Source organism: Corvus brachyrhynchos, unplaced genomic scaffold, assembly GCF_000691975.1.
Source record: "Corvus brachyrhynchos isolate BGI_N302 unplaced genomic scaffold, ASM69197v1 scaffold84, whole genome shotgun sequence".
Lineage (NCBI taxonomy): Eukaryota > Metazoa > Chordata > Aves > Passeriformes > Corvidae > Corvus > Corvus brachyrhynchos.
In genome coordinates this window covers 958,156-985,233 of record NW_008237434.1, presented here as the reverse complement: position 1 = coordinate 985,233, position 27,078 = coordinate 958,156, and the positions used below count along the sequence as shown (strand labels likewise).

At 38.5% G+C, this 27,078-nt stretch overlaps 1 protein-coding gene across 4 annotated transcripts in view; it reads right to left on the bottom strand.

Moving 5' to 3' along the window:
- Positions 1 to 2,488: 2,488 nt before the first annotated feature.
- OSBPL3 (oxysterol binding protein like 3) overlaps positions 2,489 to 27,078 on the bottom strand; it is an 87,630-nt gene continuing 63,040 nt past the window's right edge. For all 4 annotated transcript variants that reach the window (XM_017731177.1, XM_017731178.1, XM_008631327.2 and 1 more), the window contains 9 exons: positions 24,227 to 24,477; positions 22,251 to 22,388; positions 19,436 to 19,499; positions 16,347 to 16,425; positions 14,118 to 14,262; positions 12,653 to 12,797; positions 11,840 to 11,966; positions 11,175 to 11,297; positions 2,489 to 9,968 (listed from right to left, as the gene is read on the bottom strand). In XM_017731177.1, the coding sequence (XP_017586666.1) occupies positions 9,872 to 9,968; positions 11,175 to 11,297; positions 11,840 to 11,966; positions 12,653 to 12,797; positions 14,118 to 14,262; positions 16,347 to 16,425; positions 19,436 to 19,499; positions 22,251 to 22,388; positions 24,227 to 24,477 (1,169 nt within the window). In that variant the 3' untranslated portion in view covers positions 2,489 to 9,871. The remainder of the gene's footprint in view (positions 9,969 to 11,174; positions 11,298 to 11,839; positions 11,967 to 12,652; positions 12,798 to 14,117; positions 14,263 to 16,346; positions 16,426 to 19,435; positions 19,500 to 22,250; positions 22,389 to 24,226; positions 24,478 to 27,078) is intronic.

Here is a 27,078-nt window from a genome sequence, read left to right as displayed (position 1 = left end):
GGGCTCTGCAGCAGGAACTGCCAGGAGCTGTTTACACCTTCTGCTGTAGAGGACAAAAGTTAAAACCCCACCCCATTTCACACAGGGATGATAGTTCAGCCCCGTTGGGTACCAAGAGGAAGGCCGCGTGTTTCTTCTTGAAGCCACTTCATTTTTCAGCTTGCTATTGTTCCTCCTAATTTTAGCATGTGAAGTGTTTGCTTTTCAGTGTCCTACAGGCAGTGGGGTAAGAACATACCTGGAATTTTCCCCATGAAAGGGAACAGCATGTAAAAGAACACAGTTCTTTTTGAAACAAGGAGCAAGGGCTGGCAAGCAGCTAAAAAGTGTGTGGGCACTAGAAAGTGTGTAATTGCACGGGAGTTCTTTTTATATTATGCAACAGTGTTGCCCAAAAGGACAGCAGGTGCTATGACCAAAGCAGGTGCTTTGGGTCAAAACATATTGGTAGATATAAAAACACTGTATCCTAGTCTTGGCTTCTCAGTACAAGAGAGACATGGAGTTCCTGGAGCAAGTCTAGTGGAGGGTGACAATGATTAAGAGACTGGAGCATGATGAAGAAAGGCTGAGGGAGCTGGGCCTGTTCAGCCTCGAGAAGAGATGACTGAGAGGGGACCTCATCAGTGTCTATCAGTATCTGAAGGGAGGGAGCCAAGAGGATGGAGCCAGGCTGTTCTCACTGGTGCCAAGCAACAGGACAAGAGGCAATGGGCAGAAACTGCTGCACAGGAAATTCCACCTGAACATGAGGAAGAACTTCTTTACTGTGTGACTGACCCCACACTGGAACAGGTTGCCCAGTGTCCCTCACTGGAGACATTCAAGAACCGTCTGGGTGCAATCCTGTGCCGCGTGCTCTAGGATGACCCTGCTAGAACAGGGAGGTTGGACTAGATGATCCACTGTGGTCCCTTCCAACCCAACTGATTCTGTGAAAAGGCTGCAGCTGTCCTTCTGAACAGAACAGGAACCACTACAGAGCAGTCATGTCCTGCAAATTTGTACTGGTGGTGGCTCAGGATAGTCACACAACTCCAGGTTGTTGACACTGTTTGTTATATTGCAGTTACACATACAGACCAGCTCTTTGCTATGCTGGAAAACAACCTCATGTATGAAATAAAGTGCTGGCCTCTTCTCTAACAATTGGAAGTGTAATTTATTTGCTCCATCACAGGACTAAAACTGGTGTCCTCGCTGTTTGTACTGCCCTTGTTTGTCTGAATGGTGCACTGATTTGGGTGAATGGCATCTGTAACAGGTGATGCAAGTACCCTTGGGAGGATGGCTTTCTTATTGCCAAAGAGACAATGCTTTGAAACTGGGAGATGGGATCGTACTTCTCCTGTAGAACCAGTTGCTGTCAGCTTGAGATGGGGCTTATTTGGTTCTCCCACAGTTACTGTCCAGCCTCACCAATGCCAACATACCACAGTGTGGGCAATACAGTTTCTAAAAGAGAAGGAAGACCAGCTGTGTCCTGAGAGGAAGCACTATCAGGAAAGGAAACAATGAGCGACCAGTACTGGGAAAGCATGAACTGCAGGTACTCCTTTTTCCTAGGACCTCATGACTGCTCGCTTCAATACTGAGAATCATATTTCAACATATACTCTTTCCTCTCATTCCTTTCTCCCATCATGTCAAACCACCAATTCATGTTGGTATCAAGACAAAGCACTCACATGAGCATCAGCTTTAGGAAGCTTTGCAGCTAGATAGAATTCAATGGAGCTCCAACTATGGCTCTTTTTTTTTTTTTTTTTTTTTTTTTTGTGATGTGGCACATCCTCTTTTTCAGTTCCTGGTATTCACTATTCACAAAAGGTGAGAATGTAATATCCCAGAGTTTTCTCTCCTGCATGAACTTTAACTGAAGCTTTACTCTGTCTCCGAAATGAAAGGGGACGTGTCAAGGAAGGGCTAAGCTCACCATCCTTTAGTAACTAGAGAACTCAGAAAAAGTCAAGCTTGCCCTAACTAACCTGTTTGCAGTGCTCTCTTAGGCAAAGTCCTTGGTAAAAGATTTTCCCCACCAAAGGACTTCATAATTTGGTGCACTATTTCTGAACCTCATAAGAAAAATTGATTTTTCCATCCAAAAAACCGATATAGCTCTAGTTGCCTTCACAGGGTTTGGTTCATTGACTGAAGTACAAGTAGCAAACAATGAATACAAGTAGGATGATCTCTTGACTTCACTCCATCTTCAATCTGTCAACTGCCGAAATGATAACAAACCTAGCAGTAAACAAAACTGTAAATCTCTTTCAGCTATTAGACAGGTTCTCATCTATTGATAAATCTACATAATTTTCCTTGCCTTAGGCAGCAATCTAGGCATTGCAGACATACCCTCATAAAAACCTAAGGAGGAGAGGATTTTTCAAGGCATGTACTGCAGTAATTCAAAGTTGACTTACTGCAACCTTTACTTCTTTCTTTTAACACAAGCTGAAAAGTAAGAAATTTGTAGTTTTGGAAATCAATTTTTAAAAAGAAGTTTTAATAAAGACAAAACATGTTAACTAAGCAAAAACAATTGTACTTTTGAATTCTAACAGCTGGTTTTACTAGAATAGCAAGTGAAACATCAGCACATAAAATCCTCAAGGAGAAGTAGTGCCCTAATATTTAGAGGAAGACAATAATTCCTGGAGTCTGTGAAATTATGGTCAGAAACATCAGCAGATGTTCATACACAACATCTTGTGTTCCAAGAATTTATTACTGTTTCAAGAACCTGTAAAAACTTGCATCAACGAACCCACAAAGACAAATTTTCAGTTAACTTAAGCCTCGGTTACGCTCAGCTCAGTAGAGCAATATTGATTTATTTCAAATAAGAGTCTGCAAAAAGTAATTTCAAATATTTCCCTTGGGCAGAGTAAGCAAAGATACAAGTTCATAAGTATACATCAGAATTTGGTATCTGGCCAGCTTTTCACCCCATTTAAAAATAGAGAGTAACCCTACAAATTCTTATGCATACAACAGAGGTCTAAATTAAAAACCAATAAACCAAGCACAGAGAGCAACATTTGCAACATGAAAGGAATATAACAGAGGCATAAAAAAACAACAACAAAAAAAACCAAGATGTGTTGGTTACTATGTAGAGCAAGCTTTGCTCAGCTGTCAGTGTTTTTCCTCACGCTATGAAGGTTTGAATCATTTTGCAGTAAGCAAAATGACTTTAAAATAGAGATTACTGTAAATGAACAGACAACTGAGCTTAAACACAAATTGGATGCAAGGTCTATACATGCCAAGTTTACCTTGCACTTCTGTAGGGGAGGAGAGCCTGTTTTGTCTGGATAGCACTGACCACACTGTGGGCACTTGGCATGGTATTAGCTTGAAGGGGCAGTCATGAGAAATCCACTCCATATCCATTTCTTCCTAAGAGAGAACACCTGCTGCCCTAGGTGTTCATGAGGAGGGCACCAATAATGAGCATCCACTGCAGTCTTCCTTTCCCTTTTATAATTATGAAAAAATATTATTGCTTCTATAAACCACAACTTTCCTAGCAACTTGAACTAAATGCTAGTTATTTCCAATTAAACCACATCAGATCTCTATGAAATAAATCAGCAATGAAATGATTCCCCCTAACATGATGAGAAAGTTCCAAAGTTCTTAACCCAACAGAACCAAAATGGCTGGATTTCAAAAAGCCAGGAGCTGATTCTTGCCCAGTATAAAGACTGTTTTTCTTTTGGCCTCTGTCCTAATTCTGCCATGTATAACAGCTGAGGATATTTTGCATGGTAACAAATTTATAGATCCAGTTTTCCCAGCTCTTCCTGAAAGCTCCATGTTCCCTCCCACCAAGTCTTTGTAGAAACTGAGGCTGCAAGGTGCTGCAGAACTGCAGTCAGGAATTTCACGTTGGTCAGGAGTTACACTCACTGTACTCCCACATTTTTCAAGATCCTAATCCATCCATATTGCATCTTATACACATGTGGTGGGACTGTGAGACATACTTGAGATCGGATTGGCAGAGATGTCCTGAAACACCATCTCTAAGGGAAAAACCACCACATTGATATCCTTTCTTTCCAGTTATTTATTTTATCCAGTAAATACCATGTTTCCTTGTTTTTAAAAGTTGTTTTATGAAGAACATTTAGGTTGTGGTTTCTGCATTCATGCTAAAGCGTAATATTTATGCTGCATATCTGTCTGCTAAAAACTGCTTTTAAGAACAAGCTGACAGCTGTAAATGGATTCCATCAGCTTACCCCTTTTCCTGCCCCAGTGTCTGGCACAATAGCCATGCAGAAGAGCTGTAGAGAACAGTACAACTGGAACATTGCACTACTACCAGACAGATTGTAAGAGTGATAAATAAGGGTTCTAGCAGATGGAAGCTCTTTCCTACTTGCCATTTTGCAAAGTGTAAAAAAGCACAGATCACTGCAGCAGTGAGATTTGTTTCAGCTGCCACTAACAACCTTGGAAGAAAGATGCTTACAACCCCTGGGAAAAAGTCAGGGTGCTCTGTGACCTTTTGCAAGTATGATTTATTAACATCCAACTAAATTGGTTACAGAGATAAAAATAATAAATCAAGCTGTGCATCAAGGTACTCCAGCGTTATTACAAATTTTTAGAGTGAAGCAGAAAACAGGGATGGTCCTGACTACAGAGACTATTCTCAAATATCTGAAAGTCAGTGATAATTCTTATACATAAGATACCGTTCCTCATTCTGAAATCACTAATGCCCTATCAAAACAAACAACAAATTCAGCATTTAGCAGCTTTGCTTATGTAATACCTCATACATGTGGTATGTTTTTCCAGTACTGGAACTAGCAAAATAACTGTTAACACAAAGACTTTCAGACTGTCAGGGATGCCAACCATCTCCAAGGTGTGGAGCTGACAGAGGTCATCACCTCTTGTGGATCAACATCCCAAACAAACACTCTCATAAGCTTTAATACAGTTTTTTTTTTTTTAAACACACGAAAAACACCAAATCCACAATTTATATTAAAAAAAGGAGCCATTTAAAATAATTCTTTAACATATGGCAACTACTTATGTGGAAAATTTCTCTTATTGCTTTCAAAAAGCTGCAGCGAGAATAGCATCTAAGAACTGAGCAGTACAGTAATACATTTGGTGGCAAGTTACAGCATTTACTAAGTTTCAAAAGATAAGCCAGATAATGTGCAATTTCTTATGAGCCCACAGCTGCTGGAGTAAGTTGCACCCATCAGTAGCTAGAAAATAGAAAGGATGGGCTAGTGAACACTGTAAATTTTATTTATTGTAGGCATAATTCATGAATGAAAGCACGCTACACCAAAAAAACCTTTCATTTTAATGTAATTCCTTTGAATAGCACCATCTCATTCTAGCCCTTGCAAGATGTATTCAGTTATGTGGACGAGTTGGATGTCGTCCTTCTCTCTATTAAAATGCACCATGGGTGAAGTTTTGCACTCCTCTTCAGCTTGCCCCCTCTGTGTGAGTTGTACACAAAAAAGAAGCCATACTGAACAAAACAAGATATGCTCAAAGTTTCCTGCTCTGCCAAGTTGGTCATTTGGAGAGACAACACGAGATTTACACAAAAGCAGATGCAAGGACATTCGTAATTAGGATCTGCTCAGAAGATACAGCTGCATATTTCCATAGCACACTACCCTTACCAGGTCTGACTTCAGAGTGTAAAAGTCTTGCTCACCTTCAAGGAAAAGATACAGAAGGAGGCCATTATGCTTATGGGGAAAGAATAACTACAGCCTCTAGGCATGATTTATCATTTGTTAGAATGGACTGTTTTCCTATTAATCAGGTTTTTTTAATAAAAAGAAAAATGGGACACTGAATAAAAGAACACATAGAAAACCTGAACAGGACTGTAAACAGCTGAGGGCAAGTAGGGGGCATGGGAAGGGGTGAGGTCTTTGTTAGGTTGGGGTTTTTTGGGGGGGGGTTGTTTGTTTTGAGACCAGCACTGGACCTTTGTGCAACATGAAAGCTGTCCCTGATTGGGCCCTAGTTCTGGTCCCATGAATTGCTGTACAGTGATCTGGATTCAACACTAAGCTGCCAGATAATAAGGTGTTTGCAACTATTACATCCTTCAGGTTTTAAAAGAAAGCATCAATTCCATTTCCAGTCCTTCAGAGAAAACTGGTTGGTAGAAGAACAGATCTCCAGGACATTTCCTTATCAAAATTTGGGCTGATTTTAATCTTCCTTCCAGGCAACTAACTTTCCAAGCTCTGCATAAAGAACCTAAGTACAGACTGCTGGGTCTGTATTTCAAAAAGCATCTAAAAGGAGTTGATCAGTGCTGACAAGCTATCACACCAAGCATATCTCAGAGAACAGAGATCCACAAAGGAATGCAGTAATTAATGATGGATTCTAGTTCCACTTGGTCTAAAGGGCACTTGATGCTATCCAGAGTCGCCTCCTGAACAAGTGATGCTGTACCAAAATCAGAAACTAAGCATCAAGCCTGCAAATCTGAAAGTAGAGCTGTGGGTTTCTGTTCCTAGGTAAAATATTTCCCTGGATTTTTTTTCTTTCTATGCTTTGCAACTTGAAAACTGAAGCAGGGTTTCAACACCCAAAGGCCTGAGCTGCTCCACCTTGACGGAAGTTTATACCAAGGGTTTTACTTTGTGAAGAGGCACAAAGAAAGGCAGAGCTGAATGAGTGCTTCTCTAAATGGCCTCCAAAATCGTCTTAAGTGATGTTTATAAAGTCATTAAATAAGAGCGCTATAACAGCAGGCAAGGGTCATCCGGAAATTTTAAGACTGATCCACTGAGCTACACTCCTTGGGGGATCACAGCTGTGTATGAAAGGAAGCAGTTAAGTTGCTGATATTTTTTTTTACTATTCAGGGTAGAAATAGTGGGTAAAAAGTCCCTCAGTGTCAGTTATTAAAAATAACAGTTGTCTTAATTATACTGCAGAAAGCTACTATAAATTTTGCACCCATTAACACAGCTGAAGTTTTCGGGGAGAAAATTACCAAAATTTCATATTTTACCAAGAATAACTTTATAGAATATATTAAGATTTGTGAATGTTGAATATATTTACATGCAGAAATACACAGAACTAACATCAAGACAATTTTCTTCCACTTCTTAATATACAATTAACAGAAGTTTAACAACTAAACCCAATTGTTTCATACAAAAGTAAGCAAGGAAAACTATACTGCAGTTGGAAATGTGGGGTCAGAGGATAATTCACAACTGGTTACATTGCGTTTGGAGGCGTGTATTTCAGGTTTACGCTTGTTCAATGATTTTGCTTCATGCATTTAAGAAATGCCCTGGATTATTCTCAGGCATTTTTATGGAGACAATACTAAAATTCTGGAGTTTACTTTCTTGATATGAAAATTTTGATGAAGAAATTTTTATATAAGGCACTGCTCAGCCCAATGCTTCTTGTCATTAATCCCATGTATTTCAGACAGTTTGGAGTTTTAGAGAAATCAGACTTGGCACTGCCAGTCTGATTTCTCAAAAATCATGACTCAAATACTCCATATGAGATTTGTTTTGTTTAATACCTGTATGGGGGAATCCCCTCCACACACAGACTATACAAACCCAGCAATCAGATCAGACAGTATCACAATAGCTGCCAAATATGACAATGAGCAAGCTTAATGCAACTTCCACAAATTTTGTTCCTTTTCTTAAAAGCTTTTATTTCCTCTACCCTCCTTTGTTTTTAAATGAACCTTATTTTTAGTATAAATTGTAATTACCAACAGCAAGGATAATTACAATTGTCAACTCATTCCTGTGCGGATTTTGACAGTTAATACAAGGATGCAAGACAGGAAGGGAACAAGTCATGAAGAGAACCTCATTTTCCTTGAAAAGCCAAACAGCCCCCAAAGGTTAAGATTTCCTTTGGAATCAAAGCCCAGATTTTGTCTTCATATAAATGTGAACCTTGTCTTGCTGGCGTGGTAGTCAAGTTTTTCAAAGACATATTAATTAGAAATAATTATTCTAACTTCTTTGGTAATAAATTACAGAAATGATGGTGAGGCAGAGATGCTGGGCAAAACAAAAAATGGTGAAAAAGCATTCACCTGCCTCTGAGACAATGAGGCTTCAAGGTAACAGAAAGCAAAATTCAAATATACATCTAATCTGACACCACAGATATTGCTTAAAATTGAAAGCCTTCATAGTATTTCCTTCATGTTACATATAATACACGGATCCATTTTTAATGGGATTTCTCTAGAACAATGCAGCACAATTGCAGTAAAGTGCAAGCTTTTCTAAGCTACTAGTCTGTCCTCCTAGGAGTCTACTTTGTCCATGCCATGTCCAGTTGTTCCAGTTATAAACCAATTTAACATGCTAGCATTTGGGTTTCTTTTGCGTCTTTACAGTGGCATGTACAGAAAAGAAAAGGGGGTGGTGACAGAATACAGCTCTATCACATGGAAAACTGCACTGCTGCCAGAGAGCTGCAGACACAGAGCAAATTTGAAGAATTGTGGATCAGGCTTGGGTTGCAGATAGGAATGCAAATTATTCTGTTAATGACTATGGCATTGTGATTTGATGGAAAAAACCAAAAATACTGCCCATCTCTAGAATCTTCATTCAAAAGTGAGGCGTCTGCTACATTTGTTTCCTGCTAAATTTCTGACCTATGGTTTAGTAGCTTCACAAATTGAGTCATATATATAAAATTACAGGAAAGGGATGCAATTGATGTAGTGCAAGACACTTAAATATTTATCTGAACATAACAAACAGAGGAAGATCAAAGACTCCGTACACTTCTCCATAAGGCAGATGGTAATTTTTTAAATATAAGATCTTAAATATGTTATTTATTTAAGAGGTAGAAAATATCAAAATACTAGGAAAAAATTTGTAGCTTAAAACAATCAGTTTACTTACTTTTTAAAAAGTCTTACTGTTGCAATTTTTAGGTTAATAAAAACAAATGAAGCTATGGAAGCACAGGATTTCGTGCTCTGTATAGGTATCACTTACTGGAAAAAGAGAGAGCTTCTTCATCTAGTCAGTGCTCAAGCAGTATATACAAATGATCTCCTCCTCTTGCCCTGTTGGGGGCTATAAATTTGAAGTGAAAGTTTTTCCCACTGGAAAATTTTGGCGATTCCTGACTTTCTAGCACTACATTTAACCGGGTACAGTTTATGTGTAAGGCAGTAGAACCACCGACGTAAGTTCAGAACTACCTCTTCCATAATGCTAAGAAGAAAGTTAATAGAAACAAAAGCTTACTTAAATCTCTCCTACAGACAGCAAAAGATCATACTCAGATTCCAGCACTAGCTGATAATCTGTTTTAGCAATTTATACCAGCCCAGAGACAGCTGAACTACTCATTGCACTGTGGAAGCCTACCTACAGTTTACCTACAGTTTGAGTAACTAAGGCTTGCACTCTGATTCCTCAGTACAGCTAGGAGATGCTGATGCTACTGTCTCCAATACAATTCAGTAAGGCATAATTCAACTCAGAACTGACATTATTACACATCGAAAAAGTAGTGTAAAAGCTCCTCTCTCTTCCATCTAGCTGTTAACATTCAGTACTATTTATTAAGTATTTTATAAAAAGAAGTTAGGATATTTATACATTCAAACAATCACTGCAGTAGTTGAGTAAAGGAAACGAATTATCAGATTATAAATTAAGCATGATTCTGGAGATATGCACATTTGCACATATGCACACACGTACTCTGTATGTGTGTGTGTATATATACATGTGTATATATAGATATAGATATATATAGTTATATTTTATATGTATGTCTTTTAAATCAGATCCAAGAATACAGCACAGAATATCTTCACTTAGCTCCTCTTTCACCAAAGGACAGGATTGTCCAGTTTGGAAAAACCAGGTTCTTTTCTAAGGTCCATGTAGGTTCCATTGCTCACCCAGGAGTCATCACTGGATTTCCTATCAAAGATTAAACAAATGTAAGCTTATATTTTCCATCCATATGCTGTGTAATGCAGCGTAGCACCATGCACAGATACCAAATCCAGCCCATGAACCAGGAGCAGTGCAGCTCATTACAGCCTGCAAACAAGGCAGTGCAGCTTGGAGAGCTGAACGAGTGTGTCTGCACCGGGGCCATGGAAAGGCATCTCAATAGCCTAATGTTCACCTGAGAACATCACTACTGAAGAGCCAAATGCATTACTTTGCATCTGCTCTAATGCTTTTGCTATATAGTAATTAAATTCTTTATTCTGTCATTTAAATCTACAGCATAAATCTCAGTTTTCAAATCCCCATTGTAAGGATTCAAATCCTCATTCACAATTCTCATTGTGAATACACAATCACAAAGTTCTAGACTTTGCCTCTATCCTGCTTCCCTTTAGTAGGTGTGATTGGCATGTGATGAGTTAGCTCACCCAGCTTGTCAGAGATGTAGTAGTCTAAGACATTCCCTTTTGCACCAATTTAAAACATTTCTGTGTTCCTCAGAAGTACAGGATATATGCATCCAGAAAAAATAGGATCCCAGATCTGCTAATGGGCCCATACAACATTCATCTTGGCTCCAGCTCTTTCAGTGCAGAAGAACAGAGAAGCTGGAGGGCAAAAGACCACATCCTTGCTAGCATTCCTTTTTGTCTTTCAATGGCTGAAGTCTCCCATTTAATTGATTTACAACAGGAAGAGATAAAGTGCCCTCAGAATGATAATTCTCTCCTCATAAAATAGGGGAAACATGTTCAAAAATAGCCCTGGAAATGAAAGGCTCCAACTCTGCACATTTCCACAGCAGGCAATCCCACTGAATTCAGCAGAAGTTCAGCAGAGGTAATTTAGCTAAATCCAGCTACTTCACCTTGCTTGAACCAAAGATGCTACATTCACTCAAGCAAATTCAAATGTAGACTAAATATCAATTGCCATCAAGCCAAAAAAAAAAAAAAATCAGGGATGCACTAATGAAAAAGTAATACATTAATTCTGAGTGTTAACTAAATCTGGATTATTCTACATCACCAAAGTACAAAACCAAAATATATAGAGGAAACCTGGAAAATACTGGAGCCTGCCACAGGAGCCTGCCACATGGCAATTTAGAATCAGATCTATAATAATAATTTCAATAAATGATAGTATATGATAATTACTATCTAGTACCTGAAAAACCTGGGCTGATGCTCTAGATTGTTTTCTTCCAGCACCTTCCGTCGTTCTCTCTGTAGCTGCTCGATCCTCTGCTTTTGTATTTCAGCTCCTTCAATATTCCCTTCTTCTAGAAACCTGCAGCAGCAGTGATATGGGACAATTGGTCTCCTGCCTCCAGGAGAATCTAATCTTTCCAGCAGGTATTTCACAGTGTTTGAAAGGGAAACAGCTACCTCTGCAGACAACTGCACTATGAAAAAGCACTTAAGGAAGACTAACTCTTGTAACAAGCTCAGAGTCAGAGTTATATTAGATTCTTCTACTTGGAAATTTGCAGAAGTAAAAATTTCACGGCAGAAGGAAGCTTCAAGTGTCTCAGTTTTTGGTTATTCAAATACTGTATGCTCAACATCCAGTACCTGAAGTACTGAAGTTTTAACATCCTTGGAAAGGCAGTTATCTAGAAGAATCCAAGAGCCAATTTTAGGACACACTTCCATAATGACTAGAGCCTTTCTCCCTAAGTGATTACAATGTCTGTTTCAGATGCACATTAATGTAAAAATAGAAACACACTGCAGGTATCTACACAAAATAGTCTTGAGTCTAGGGTAAAGTGAGTGTACAGAAGATTAAGAACTATTTCAGGAAAATATTTCAGAATTTAAGCTTCTTACCTTTGGTCTGGCCTAAAGCGTGTATCAGTGGATGGGAGTAATGACCTGGTTTGCAGGTCCAGTTCATTTAACTCCAGTGCAAATTGAGTAAATCCATACCACTGTTCATAATCTTTAGGCATCGGATCTACAGAAGAAAGGAGTACATTCAGAATTCCAACTAAATACTATTATCTTGAGAAGGAAAAGTTCAAGCTCCCTCCAGTCATTTGTTTATCCCTGATCCACAGTGTCAATTCTGAGGGAACAAGACGTTTTTAATAATGTGACAAAAGAGAACATCCCCCTTGATAACTGCACTGCAACAAGACAGATTTCTGTTCTCCCAGCTGAATCACAGCACAATAGTGATGAAGGCCATGCTATTATCATAGTGGTTTTTCAAACCACAGCAGACAAAACCCCATGAGCTTGGGAGAAATTCAGCTATGGCTGTCATTACAGAACTGAGCTTTGTGGGCTATCCTCAGGTGTTTAACACATGAAATAAACAACACTTCTCTGCAGAAGCAGCAGAGGAGTTTGTTCCTTTTTCTTCCCCTTTTTTTTTCCTTCCTGCTAGAGTCCTCAATACCCACTTCATGCCCAAATATGAAAATGAGGGAGAGTGGAGAAAATGCAGGAAGCCGTGGGATTAAGTTCTCGTATCATTTAAATGATACATTCTTCTGATCTAGCTTCTAAATGCTTGACAAAAATCTAATATTCTATGAAGAAATAACAAGAAATTGGGGCCTAATAAAGAGATGAAAACAGTAAGCTTATACTCAAGCAGATCTCAGTTTCTGTGCATGAGCCATTCTGATCACTAACTTGCTCTCCATATGCAGTTTGAAGATGAAGTTGTCCCACAGTATAAACTTTCATGCCACTTCCCAAAGAGTCGATGCACAACTTTCCCAGATTTGTCCATGACACTGCCTTCAATCTCATGTGCATTTGGATTCCAATACTTTGCCTAGAATTAAAAGGAACAAGGGATATAAAGGTGCATAAGAGCTCAAGTGCAGGCCATTTTGCCATGCCAGAGCACCAGGCTATAGAGCAGTTTTCTGAAATTAATATTCATTTAGGTGTGCATTACAATAGCATATGCAAACAATTGCTGTAAGTACCATTAAAATACTAACTTATTAGTATGTCAGCTTATCAAAATACTAACATTGAGAATTGTATTTATTTTGTTTGCCTTTTTTTAGGGGCAGTATGAGGTAAAGAGCACCTGACCTTGAATTTTGCCCAAAGACAGTTGACCCTGAGTCCTGACTTGGTTATCTACATTTCTCCCAAATTTGCAGAAGAGGAAGAGAAGGAAATCATACATTAATCTCCACTTTAAACAATTTACAATATCAAAGGTGTAAGATCTGCAGGCTCTCAGTCTTTAATATTTGAGCTTTAAACATCCATTGCAGCTCTGAAAATACATTAAAGTACCTTCAAGTATTTGGGAAGAAAAAAAGCACCCTAATGCTTCTTGGAAAGCACAAAGTATTCAGGGAAACAAAAAACTTGCGGGGGAGCATGCCATGATGCTTAGGTACACTGAAGTACTTCCCTTGTACCTGTATGGTCTGTTGTATGTCAAGCAGAGCCTTTCTCCATCAATCAGATACAGAAAATGCAAGTTAAGGTAAATCTCTTAGGATGATTTGCAAAACTATTTATCAGGTTAGAAATTTTAGCATTGCTTTACATTTTCATTGATTTTCCTTTACTAAGAAATCATCTATTGCCAAAAACTAAATTTAATTTCAGCTATAAGGACAATTCCTGAAGAAGTCATATATATTGTACTTGTACTGAAGCAAAAACTTTGAGTAACACCGCAACCTCTCACTTAAACTCCTCTGAGTACCTGCAAAGGGCTAGAAAAGAGCGTCAGGAGAAGCACCCTGCATAAGCACTGGTCCTACAGCTGCTAAATGAATTCAACCACAGCACTTGCCAGTGGGTTAGCAGGAGGCATGTGGTAAACCACTGTCGGTAGACTTGTGCCTACATCTCTCTTCAAACCCAGAGTACGTTTTCCATGATATATTCCTTTCCCCATAATTCCTCTATTTCCAGTGGAATCACTCAAGAAAGCTGTTGCTTCTCTTTTTTGTCTGGCTCTGCCTAGTGAGTGGTAGTTCCTTCAAAGCTAAAGTTTTCAATGAATCACAGGTAATTACAGCTTGTAAGCAGAAGTAGTGAGCTCCAGCAGAGAGCATCCTCCCACTGCTGTGCCTGTTAGAAAAGGCAGCGCCAACATTGCTGTGATTACTGCGGTGGTTACCTTTATGAAAGTCAGTTTGCAGTGGCAAGTGTCATCATTAAGATTTTTTATGATGATCTCTCCATAGTGTTCAATCCATCTTTGTCCACTTAAGATGTTATGGATGCAAGATGTCACCTTGTTCCATGCAAAATGGTCTTTAAAACTGCAAGGAAAAATACACACAAGAAAAGTCTCATGCCATGGTCAAGTGAGCTCAAACTTGAGAAAAAAAATTTGCAGAGAACTTGATTAGAGAAACCAAATAAACTATCTTTTTTTTTACTAGAATGCTTCATCTTCTTGTTCCACACCTTCTCAAAAACAAACCCTATGACAATAATCCCACCTCCCAGAAAATCCTTTTCACTTCTGCTGTATACTTTGGTCTTGAATTCAGTTTTTTCTCAATTTACTTGTCCTTCTTTACCAATTTTAAGTTTCCAGAAGTAATCATTCTGGTATCTTCTACAGTCTGAGATACCCATTCCAAGCTTGTAACACAGGGACAATGGAAAACACAAGGACATGGGCCACCAGAGTGATCCGGACATGTACTGAGAGGAATGAGCTTGGTTCAAGCTCTCAAAGCTAAGCCTAATGTGTGTGCTTTAGGCAAGAGCAAGAGCTCTCACCAGGCAGTTCAAGATGCAGCTGCACACTGGAAAACAGCAGACAGGGAGAGATAAACAAATACCAATAGGGAATACAACATTTTACCTTTTATGAAAGAAGCAGATGCTCTTATAAAACAGCTTTATAAAGAATCAAGGAAAGGAAAAGTCTCATGAAGACATATATTCTGCAATTTGTTCTGGGTATGGATGGCCAACTCACTACTGGTAAGGTAAAATATAAACTTACAAAGCACCAGTTTCCCTGCAGCAAGTGCCTCACACACATCCTGTGAAGTTATTACAATCTTACCTTAACCTCCCCTTAACTTGCTTTCACTTGCTGCTTTGTAAGGGCACACACAAGGACAGTTTGTACAGACTAGCAGATATGCAGCCAATTTATCCCACAGTAAATTGTTTTTCTGCCCTTACCTATGCAGGTCACATGCTTATCACAAATGCTAAAAAACCAATGGTTTTGTTTCAAAATGAACCTTAATACTAATGCTTAATTTTTCCCTATAGCCTTGGCACCTTTTTTTGTACCCAATTCTGTATCAAATCCACAGGGATACAAACCAGCACATGGAGATCACATATGAATCAGATTGCTTTCCAGTTCATCAGCCCATCACAGGCCCTAATATATCTTGGCTCTGAATGCTCATTCACATCCTAGAAACCTTTCATTCCAAAGCTTAGGGTAGGTGCTATGAACACAACATGGTTTATACATTACTTTTGAGATACCATCTTACTGTACTACAATTTTATCCACTCAAAAGGAAAAGGCATGCTTGGTTTGAGGAATGCTAGGTTCTTGAATCCTTTGGCTGGTTTTTTTTTTCAGATGGTGGAATAATTAATTTTGTACTCTCTTATTGGAAAACAGATTTAATTGGAACAATACTCAACCTTTAGACCTCTGGTTCTGCAAACATGATGGATATAAGCCAGATTTTAAGGGATTTAAATTGCTCACCAATAATGGGCACTCTGACAAGCCAGCATCAGAACATTGTAGATTTTTATTTAAAAAAACCAAAAGAAAACAAAACAACGATTCTCAACTCTTCACTACAGTGGCTGCTTGCTTGGATAATAAACCCCAGATATGTAACTGGTTCTACTTAACACTTACAGTAATTACTTCTGCAGTGGTGATGGCTGTTGGCCTCACCTACAGACCAGAACCCCGTGGTGTCAGGGTCCCTACATGTACAGTTACAAAAGACAAACCCATATTCAAGCAAAAAAATTCATAGCTTCCTTTACCCTGCAGTTTTTCCCTGTGAGTTTTTCCCTGTGAGTTTAAAATGCATTAAGGTTGAAATTCAACTGAAGTATGAAAATACCAACTTCTCTTTTTTCAGTGGTGGGGTTTTTTTTCTTCACTGTTTGTTTTTCCATAACCTTTGAAAGAGTTAGTGCTTCTGATTTATGCTTCTGGTTTTGGTTTGGTGGGGTCTTTATTCCTCTGCTTTTCTCTTTAAATTAAATCATAGTCACCAATTCTTCCAAAGGTCTAACAGGGCAGAGCAGAGCTTGCTGTCCTCTGAATGAATGTGGCTCAAGTGTGTGCAAGCACATCTGTGCCTGTGCATGAGCAGCAGTGCCCGACTGCAGCACTTACGCGGGAAGAGTTACATGTGTTGTGCCAACTGGAACAATTTCCATTGACTTTCCCCAGAATTTGTTTTTCCATCTGACATCTAGAACAAGAAGGAAAAAAAGACAGGTTTAGTCATAGGTGGGTGAATCAGGCTGTTTCTGGGCTCTACTTTGTTTTCAAGAAATTCAAAATAACAAAGTGTAGCAGAAGTATTCAAAGAATGTTGTTGGACCTTCGAACACTGGTTGGTGGGTTTGTTGTTGTTGCTGTTTGTTTTGTTTATTTTCATTGTATTATTGGTTATTTAAATAGCAAAGTAACAGATGTTTAACAGTCCTCTCAAAAAATTTTTCAAAAGAGAAATTTGAATAAGGTGTAGGCAGCATATACTTGTCTGCTATTCAGCTGCTAGTGAATGAATGCAGACATTTTCAAAATCAAAAGCAGAATTTCAAACAAAAATATAACAAGAACATCCACAGTCAAGAGGTTAAAGAGGGTTTCAAAGGGCGCGAAATGGCAGAGGGATTTAGTCCAACTCCCTCTGTAAGTTTAACTGGTCTTTTGAAATCTTGTTTGAATCACAGAAAGAAGTGTCCAAGTCTCATGTCATTTCTTGATAAAGGTAAGAAAATTCAATGCAAGTTTAGTCAAATTTATTTAGCAAAAGCACCAGAAGAGAGAGAAACAAGCAGCATGGCAAAAGGGCTGTTGAGTTACACTGGGCTAGATATTCAAGCAGTAACATTCATAGTAACTTCAGAGCTCAGGGGAATAGCACCCTTCCTATACTAGACTCTAGGAACTCCATTCCCTGCCTGACATGAAAAAGAGGGGAAAATTCAACTCTATCTCAAAAAGATGCTAGTTCTAACACAAGGAAAATGAAACACTGTTTCCTGTACAATTCTCGGGGGAAACTCTTATGCTGGCTGAGAGATAGATGCCCAAACCACAATTAGGAGATTACTCAGGTATCTCCTGAGTATTTAAGTACAAGTGATGAGTGAGCCACACCAAGCTGCCTATCATTGCAAAGATAGAATGGGATATAGGAAGAATGCATGCAAGAAAGTAATTTTTCTTATCACATGAGAAAAGGACCTTTTGGGTTTTTTTGTTTTGAAGTCTGATGCTGGGTCAGCATCTTCAGTGACAGTGATACTCGTTTGTGATTCCTATACTGCACAGCAAGGGCTCCAAAGCTACTTCAAGTATGATGTTGTTGAGACAAATTCTGTCCTGGCTTTCTCCTCTTCTGCAGTGGGATGGAAGACAAAAGGCAAAGGTACACCCTACTGAGTTTAACAGTTAAAGTGCATTACCAGATTGTGCCAAATTCTATGTTCTCATAAATGGCAAAGCTGTCCCACAGAGATCAGCATGTGGGAAACATCTTGGGAGCCAGTGTGCAAGTATCATGCAAGAATTTTAGGACAGAAGAGAAAAAGCAAAGTGTTATTTCAAAGCTATGCTCACACTAATTCAGGCACAGATGCTGTAAAAGCTGAAACTTCCTTCATTTCCACTGCTCATGTGTCGACACTCCTCTGCAAAAGCAGAGCCAGCTTCCTAAGTCATGGAAAGCTATTTCCAAACTACTGGTCCCTGTCAGAGCCCATTCTTCCAGTTCACTAGAAATGATCAGGAGATTTCTTGATGATGAAACACATGAACTAAGGTCAGTGTCTGGTGGGATGACAGTGACAGCACTACTCTGGCAATGTTGCAGTCTCCTTTTCAGCTGAGAAAGTGACACAGTAAGTGAAAAGATCTTTGCATATGGAAAGAACTGAACTTACTGACAAGCTGCCTTTATGATTAAATTGGTGTTAATCTTTCCACATAAGTCAATATAGCCTCAGCACAAGAGGTTGCAGCATTTAAAAATTGCTTTTACAATGGAAAAAAACCATAATCTAGCCTTCCTAATAAGCTCAGTTAGCCACATTTAAAAACAAAGCAAGCAAAAACCCCCCAAGGCCTGCTGCACCCTGAATGTCCTGTGCTCATCGAGACCAATCTCAGAGTCTCACATTAATCAGATTCTCAGCTCTCATTATTACAGAAGAACTTCGTTCTCGAAACAGAAGTGTTAAAATATTTGAGTGATAACAGTTGTCAAGATCTGTTAATAAAAATAGATGAGACTGATTTGTTTAAGACAGGCTGCTATCTAGTCTTATTTATACAGTATTCAAGTTACTGAATAAATTTTTGGTCATCTTAGCTTCTGGGCTAAGAACAAAAGGATCCTTGTGTCCCTGTATTTGTTTACAAAGCAAAGAATTACATATAATAATAAAACCCAGACTAATGGTTCCAATTTCTGTTCAGTATGGCTCCATCTGTAATAACTATAATCAAGTCAGCAGAGTCAATCAGAAAAAAAAACCCAACAAAATGGCTACATTGTGATTTGACAAACTCCTGGGTGAAAGATTTTAAGTAAGTTAAAAGGCATGGTTATGTTTTGTGTACCCCTCAGAATTATCTAACCACAGGTACTGTTACTGGCTGACACCTTCACTAGCAGTACACAGCCAACAAAGCTCCAACACACACCTTTTGAAAAAAACATTAGTAGTCAAGCAGCACACAATCTGTAATAATGCCAGCAGAGAAAGAGAAAGTAAAGGTATTTATCCTTGCTGTTATGCTCATTTTTGAAAATTGCTTTCAGAACAGGTTTACAAGATTTTCCAAGGTTCAGGATTTAACTTGTAGTTTTTTCATGCTGTTTTCAAGCTTGTTTGTTTTATAAATAGCTTGAGATACAATTCTTCTTTACTAAAGACCAACATCCCCCCCAAAACCCCAAGCAAAGCTGATTTTAAAGAAGAGGAGATACTTGTACATGAAAATAATAATCAATTAATGTTATGTAAAAAAAAATCCAAACACAGCAAAGTATCTTGCGAATTTTTATAATAGGAGAAGATCCAAGTAAGAAGCATGCAAGTAAGTACAGGCTAGCATTTCATAAAACCATTCTGATACAAATTTAACCAAGGAATGTCAACTTTTCCTAATTTCTGGATATTTTGTGTTAGACATACAATGAAAATATTATGAACACTGTAAAAGTAAATGATAGACTGAAGAGTTACCTTGCCAAAAAGCAAAATTCACAGATTCAGCATGGCATGCAGAAATAGGTGGGTGGTGACTGACCTAATAGCAAGACATGAAAAGAGAAGGGGGAAAAAAAGATTAACATATGAATACTTGAACAGTCATTTTGGTTTGGTTTCTTTTGGTTTTTTTCTCCTTCATTCCCATATGGTATTTACAATTTGAACATTTTCTTTCCCTTTGCAGTTGTGTCCTGAAGGGGGAGGCAGTGGGATTAATAAAGGTTCTGAGACCTAAGATGCCTTGAAAGAAATGGGGAACACTTATTTTAAAAGGCCTGTAGCTAGATTTTCACTTGCACAAACTTTGCACACTGTCTCTAAGGTGATAATTAAATTTACCCTTAGGACCTCTTGATAGGTTAACAAAAACCACACTTGGAGCGTTCAGACAAGAATTTTTAAAAAACCCCCAAACCCAAAAACACATGAAGGGCCAAAAGCTTATGTACAGTAAATAACCACAAAACCCTGAGTATGAGGGAGAAGATAGTGATCAGCATTTCTAAACGGGCCAGGCGCAAAGAAATCAAGCCACGAAATTCCATCCAGCAATCCCTACTACTGCAGCAGTGACACCCCAGGTGTTTCTAGTGTGAAACTCTAACCACATGCACTGCACTTCATCAGCTTTGGGCATTAGCATGTGCATGAATTAGGGCAACCACCAAACTAGCAAAGCAAGGACTGTGAGTAAATAAACAATTCAGAGTATTAAAATGCAACCGTAAATAAAAAAAGCACAAAAAGCAGCCACTCCTCCTCAACTTGAACTCTCCCTTCTGGGTGAACACGACTATCAACTGACCAGGACCAGCTCTTAGATGTGTAACGCCTGCTGTTCCTTGGGCAACTTTATTTTCAAGTGAAATCACTATTTCTCACTATGAATTTAATTTCTTAACCATCTACATGGCTCAAATCAACTTTTACTTTTTTTTTTTTTTTGGTTACTCATTTCACAAATCTCTTATTGAGCATTTTTTTCCACAGGCATCCAGTTATTTATTGAACATCCTCCACTTGGTTTAAAAAAAAAAAAAGAAGATAAAAGTACTAATTGCTCTCAACTGTGGCCTAATCCAGCAAGAGCAACATTCTGTCTCTTGCACACCGTACCCAGATTAACCCCAGATGTCACCATAATACACGGGTTAAACTTAGCTCTCACTTAAACTGTTATAATGCCAGGCTAAGATCATGGTGCTATAGCAGGAGTTATTCTAAACTCACTCTAGTGACAGAACAGAATCTTTGTTATTTTATACCTTTTGCCCCTCTATCCCATGGATTACATTCTGCCTGCACTAACAAGGTATCTGGAGTAAGCATCCAAATGCTTGTGCAAGCAATAAGCCACTGTTCCTGATGTAAAGAGAAATATATAATGCTTGTAAGCTGCATTAAATTTCTTTCCTCCTATATTGCCCTCCCTTCCTAGTATTTCTTCACCCCATATTCTTACCATAACTTTACCACTCTATAAACTCACGTCGCTTATTTCATATATTAGAACAACTGTTGTTAATAGAACAAGCCTGCTCATGTAGTAATAGTCTTCTTTATAAAAACTAGCCTTTGTACTGGTTTACCCACTATTCAAGTGAAAATATCTTCCTTTAATTCAGTGTAACATCAAACCCAGTACTAACCTTTATTCACCACTTTGTTACTCAAATTTGATGCTGTGTGGGTACTTGTAGTGCTCTATACACATCATCTTAGTAGTGGAGTAGCACAGTGAAGAACCAGATACATTACTTGAACCTTAAATTTCATTCTTGCTTTGACTGTTTTACTTTTTGTTGGGTTTTTTTTTCTCTCCTTAGTTTTACTCTTGCCTGTGACATTTCCTGAGACTAAGGAAAGATCACATAATATTCCTTTTTGTCAGTTCTAAAACATAATGTGCAAAATGCTGTACCTTCACAGGCACAAAAGCACTTTTCATTTCCTAAAGAAAGCCTCTTAGAAGTCCTTCTCTGATCAAGTTTCTAGCTTGCACACTTTTGCCCCCTGCACTTTTTGTATTTTTTCTGTTATGTCTAGACAGAATAAGACAGCTTTCAGTCATTCTTACTTTGCTAGGCACCAGGTATTTGAGTTTTATCTCTTTTTAACATATGCTTCAAGTTTAGTAATTTTGGTCGCTTGGCTGGTTTAAATTTAATATTTTTCACCCATACTTAATAATTATTCTCCTACTGGGGAATTATCTTCATGAACACTTGGACCATGATGTGCTGTATACATCCTTCACCTACTCAGCTGTGGTAGCAGATTTGAAAGGCTTAGCCTGCTAAATATTTGGACAGGAAGCAGAAATAGTCATGGTGCCATTGGAAATACTTGTGGTTGATTGACTCACACAACAGATACATTTGTTGTAAAAGAAGACATTAAACAGCTGAAGATACTTCAGTATTTTTAATGATCACACACAAAAGAAAATGACAAGAATGTAAACTTTTGTTGCAGTTGTGATCAGATTTCAGCATGGGGAATTGCACTCTACTTAACCAAGTTATCTTGTTACTGGAGCAGGCAGCCTGCCAGCCTTTGCTCCTCGAGTGTCAGCTGCTGGTTGTGATGTTCCATGCCAGACTTAGCAGACTTTCCTCAAAAAACAATTCTTTTTGTTTATAATTCAGCAAGGTCCCTTGAGTTTTGCTGGGCTCAGGTAATGTAAAGCAATTTTGTATTTTGCCATTAATTCTAGAGGATTCCAGCCACACATTTAGAATTCTGCAGTGTATCGAGTAGCAATTCTAAGGGTTGCAGCATACAATACCTGTTCTGCAAAGAACTGGAAACCCTTATCTTCACGAATACATTCATAGGTTTCTCCAAGCACAGGATTAAATGGCTTACTTCCAGCTCTGTAGTAACTGGATGCATAGGCAGAGACTGCAAAGGCAGCTATGTACACCTGGAAAGTACATATTTGGGACTTAGATTAATTAATTTACAACAGACACGAAAAAATAAAAGCAAGCTTTATCCTGATTCTGTATTTCTCCCTTTATTTGCAAACTACAAATGTTCATACCTCCTATAAGCTAAGCCCTAGTTCACACATTAAAGAACTATTCAATTTTCAGAGTCATTCAATAGGTCAGGAATTATTAGGATCAGATACTGCAAATTTCATCAACTGAAAACAGCATTTCTGAAAAGTGTTTGAAACAGTTTAGCATTCTGCAACACAGTTCAAAGCAGTAACCCTAAAAATCACTGTTAGATTTCGTATAATAACTGGTTTTTATAGTTATATCTGTGACTCCGTAAATCTACCAACAATCCTTTCCATAAACATGGCACAGAAAGTACTGGATGAGTTTTCACCAACTTTGCTATTTCTAATGTTGTTTGACTTAAATTGTTTTGTCTCGACTGGGTGCTATTACCTAATCATGAAATTGTTGATCATGACTGACACACAGGCAGCCCTTCCAAATTTGTGCAGTCAACTCAAGCATAATATGAGGAATTAGAATTCAGGGCTGTTTGATTCAAGTCTCTTTTGTAACACATTTTTTCTCTTTTCACTCCCTTTTCCTCATCTTGTGAAAGTGTAGATACTCTCTTTTCACAGCTTCAGAAAACAAATCCACTGCAGATAGGGTCTTTTATGAACTATTGCAATTACTATGCAACAGCTAGCATTAAATTTTGCTTCAGGAATTTCTCAAAGGCAAAGAATACACCAGTCTGAGGTAATTTCCAGATGCCTGGGTGTGGGAAGGAGAGAAGGCTTCTTTTCACTCCCTTTTGAACAACTACTGCTCATTTCCTTTTCCTTTTAGCATATGTTCTCAAGAGAACAAAAAAAGCTATGGACTGAAAACCCCAGTGAATGGCCACACCCTGGGAATAGGCCCTAAATTGTAACCCCTGAGTGTGTCAGAATGAGGAAAGAGACTTTTCAAACAGTATTTATAACACGACTACCTACTTCCATTTAATAACCTCATTTTAAGATAAGACATACTGAGTTGAAAAGGCTTAATTCAGTTTATGGGAAAATCTGTATCTTCCATTTACGAGAATTTAGGGAGCTTCTAATCCTTTATTTATGGGCTTGCATTTTAAGTAGCTCTTGTACACCTGGAAGCAGAACAACTGAAAAGCACTTCTCTCTTGTTCTTTTGCCAAATGCAGAATTCAGGGTTCTGCACTGGCAGAGGATGACTCCATTATTGTACCCAATATACATCATACTGCCCGGTTTTGAGATCCTGAACATTTTGGATTATAACCCCAAAACTTCAGAAAACTAGCTGTTAAAAAATATGGAGCTCATAGTTAATATAGAGATATCACAGTAATGTAGGGCTGGAAGATCCAGCATCTCTATGTACAGATGTGTTACCAGATCAGAACACCCTTGAAAAAGATATATTGTAGCTTTCATCTTTGACAGGGAATTATATAAATTTAATCCCCTCTTCCCTTTTTGCTGTAAATTTTTAATATTGCAGAGCAAGGGCTGCAAAACAGAACTAAGCTTCTTTTTTGTTTAAACTTGCAGAACAGCAAGGTAGTTGAGGAGAGGGAGACTTTTTGAAAAAGCAACAGAAATGGAGCAGAAGAGTCAAAAATAGTGGCTATGTGAGTATGTACAGACACATTTGGAGAGTTTGCCTCTCTCAGCTGAGAGAAACAAAACAATGGAACAGAACATCTTCATTTCTTCAGCATTGCTTTTATGTTTACTCTGTTCTAATTCTACTGAATGTTACTAAGTGTTTGGAATAAGGTATTTACCATGCGTTCAAAGGGGTTTGGTGTGTGCGCTGCTTTATCCAGGAGCTCGCTGTACTCCAGCTCCTCGCAGAGACGCTGCAGGGTGTTCAGTGGCTCATTTAACTCAACTGGCATGGCCACTTTGGAGAGATCCTTTCCTATGTTATTCCTCAGGATATTCCATAGGCTGATGTTACTCGTGTTAGGGCATGGAGCTGGTAAACATGTTCTCCGTTTAGAATTGCATCCAATTCCGCTTTCAGAAATACAATCTGAAAAGAAGTGGCAGAGCAATTAAATTCACATTTTCTTAGTTTCATCCCCTTTGCAAACATACATTAAAATGCAACCATCTTTTCTTCTGTCAAAACTTCCTTCCACCCACGATTCATTTAAGTATTTCACTTGTGGTTTGAAGATAGCCTGTTATAAAAATGACAAAATTAAGAACAATATTTTACATATATTAACAGAAGTAAAATGCCAGGTACAAGAGATGCATAAAAATTACCTTCTTTTCCCTTAAAGTCTGCAAGAAAAGTCTGCTCAGACTTTCCACTGAAGTTGAAAGAGTAAATATTATAACTATTTTATTTGTAATAGAGATGGATTCATATCTGTTTAGGGGACATAAAACCTCCTTACTTGACAGACCTTCAATTAAGTTGACACTTCTCAGAAGGCGAGATGTAACTTACAGATGTAAGGATAATAACTACTCCTACTGAGCTCTTCCTACTTTTTTGAATACTCCTACCAGGGAAATTTACTGCACCACAAATTTACATTCAGGCTTTTCCACGTTGCTCCCCATGGCATTTAAACTTAGCGATGTTACTTGAGATACGCCCATACATTGATGGAGAACTGACATGTTTTAAGGGTGGAAAAGGGAAAAGCTGAAGCAACTGTGCTTTGGGTTTGCTGAAGATAAAAAAAGAAAAAAAATGAAGACTCAAGTCAAGAGTCGTTGACACAAATATCTGAAGTCTGGTTGCTATATCAAAGCAATCAGAACAGGATAAATAGTTCTGAATGAAATGATTTGTAGCAAAATCCAAACAGAGCTACAAGCTTCTGCAACAGGCACTAGTCTGAAGTGATTACCCTGCTTAGCTGTACATCACTTTTGTTTCAGAGAGGAATGTGTTTGCCACTGTAAGAACATATTTTATCTTTACACATCCTGAGGAGCACCTAGGAAGCTCCTGCCTTAGGATCAGTTACTATTTGGAAACATTTCGGCATAGCCTCAGTCTGTCAACCCCTGTCCTTTTCTGGCTTTCCTCACACAGCTCTGTCTTGAAGGAATTAAACCCAACCTGGGCAGCACATCTCTTTCTGTGCTACACATGCCTGAAGACTCCCTGCCCTTAAATGCACTTAACCAGTACTTCCTCTGCTCTTCCACTGACATAAGCACAGTATCAGCAGTACTTCCAGCAGTGACAGGTGACCACAAGGACGAACTTCTCCATCCCTGCCAGCCCATGCCTCATGTAGAGTTTTTAAAGGGTAACCAGTAGCCTCAGAGTTTTGAGGAAGGAGTTTCCATCTTTCCTGCCACTCAAACTAGAAGTCCTAATACCTCATATGACTGAGTTACTCTAACAAGGTCAGGTGAACTGTCCCTTGCCTGTATCTTTCTTTTTGCTTAAAAATGGCATGGGCACTATTGAGTCAAAAAATCTACCTGTAACAATTATACTGTTGAGAGTTAAGGAGTTGACTCCCATACTTCCCTATTGGAAGAATTTATTTAAGATCAGAAGAGGCCAAAAAGAAGGATGCTGCCTTAGATACCTCAGGAATGAGGTAAATGCTAAAAACCTATCCTTGTTTAAAAGAGCTCCCAGAAATGGGATTTGGCTATGTCTTTTGACAGCTTCTGATTAAAAGAAGAATACCAATTGACTCATTTATGTATTCTGGACCAGTCCATTAATTGAGGTAAGCTGCTGAAAAAACAAGAGTAGAGCAAGAACTCCAATACTCAGATACCAAATTTTCTAAACAGTGAAGTTTGCCCACTCTCTGTTACAGAAAAGCCCATGCAGCTCTGGTTTGTAAGAGCTGTGACAGACAGGATGAATGCCAAAGGAGATTTAGACATCTGACCTCCAGTTAGACTCAGTGACTTTTGAGGCCAAACTGGATCATTATCAACATCTGATCTGACCTTCTACATTGCAGTGACCAGAGGATTTTATCATAATCCCACAATTTATGGTGCAGCTAAAGCCCTGTAGGAAAAAGACATCCAGTTTTCTATTAATGGCAGTGGCAGGCTGCCCAAAGCACTGAAATAGCAGGTACCAGAAGCATGCAGAGGTGCTGCTTATACTGAAGAGCTTCAGTGACAGTCTTTGTTACAAAAAGATGAACTGCCACAATAATACAGCTTTCTAAGGTCCAGATCATGAGATAAATCTATCTGTATTCTTTCCTATCTTAAAAGAAAAAATTAAAAGATCTTCATTTTGAACAGTTACAGAACACTTGTCAAACTACCCAAGTTCATAGGAATCCACTGGTCCTTGGAGATGATCAGGAAACAGCTGCTAGTAAGAAATCACTGTTCAGCATTTTTGAAGATAAAAATACATTGTTAGAGGGGGAAGAACACTGTGGTTAGCTGAAATGAGTTGAAGGCAGGTTGTAATGACCAATTCTTCTCCTTTTTTTGAGTCTCCTTCTAATTAGAAGGACAAATTAGCATATGTACTAACAAGACTATAATGATTGAAACATGCAAGAAAGAAATTCTTGTGGGCATGCACCAGACTTGCCAGTGTGTAATTATTCTCATGTTCCTTTAAACAGTGAGTTCTGCTAAAACAACATGACTTCTGAATGCAGTTGCTAAATTGCAG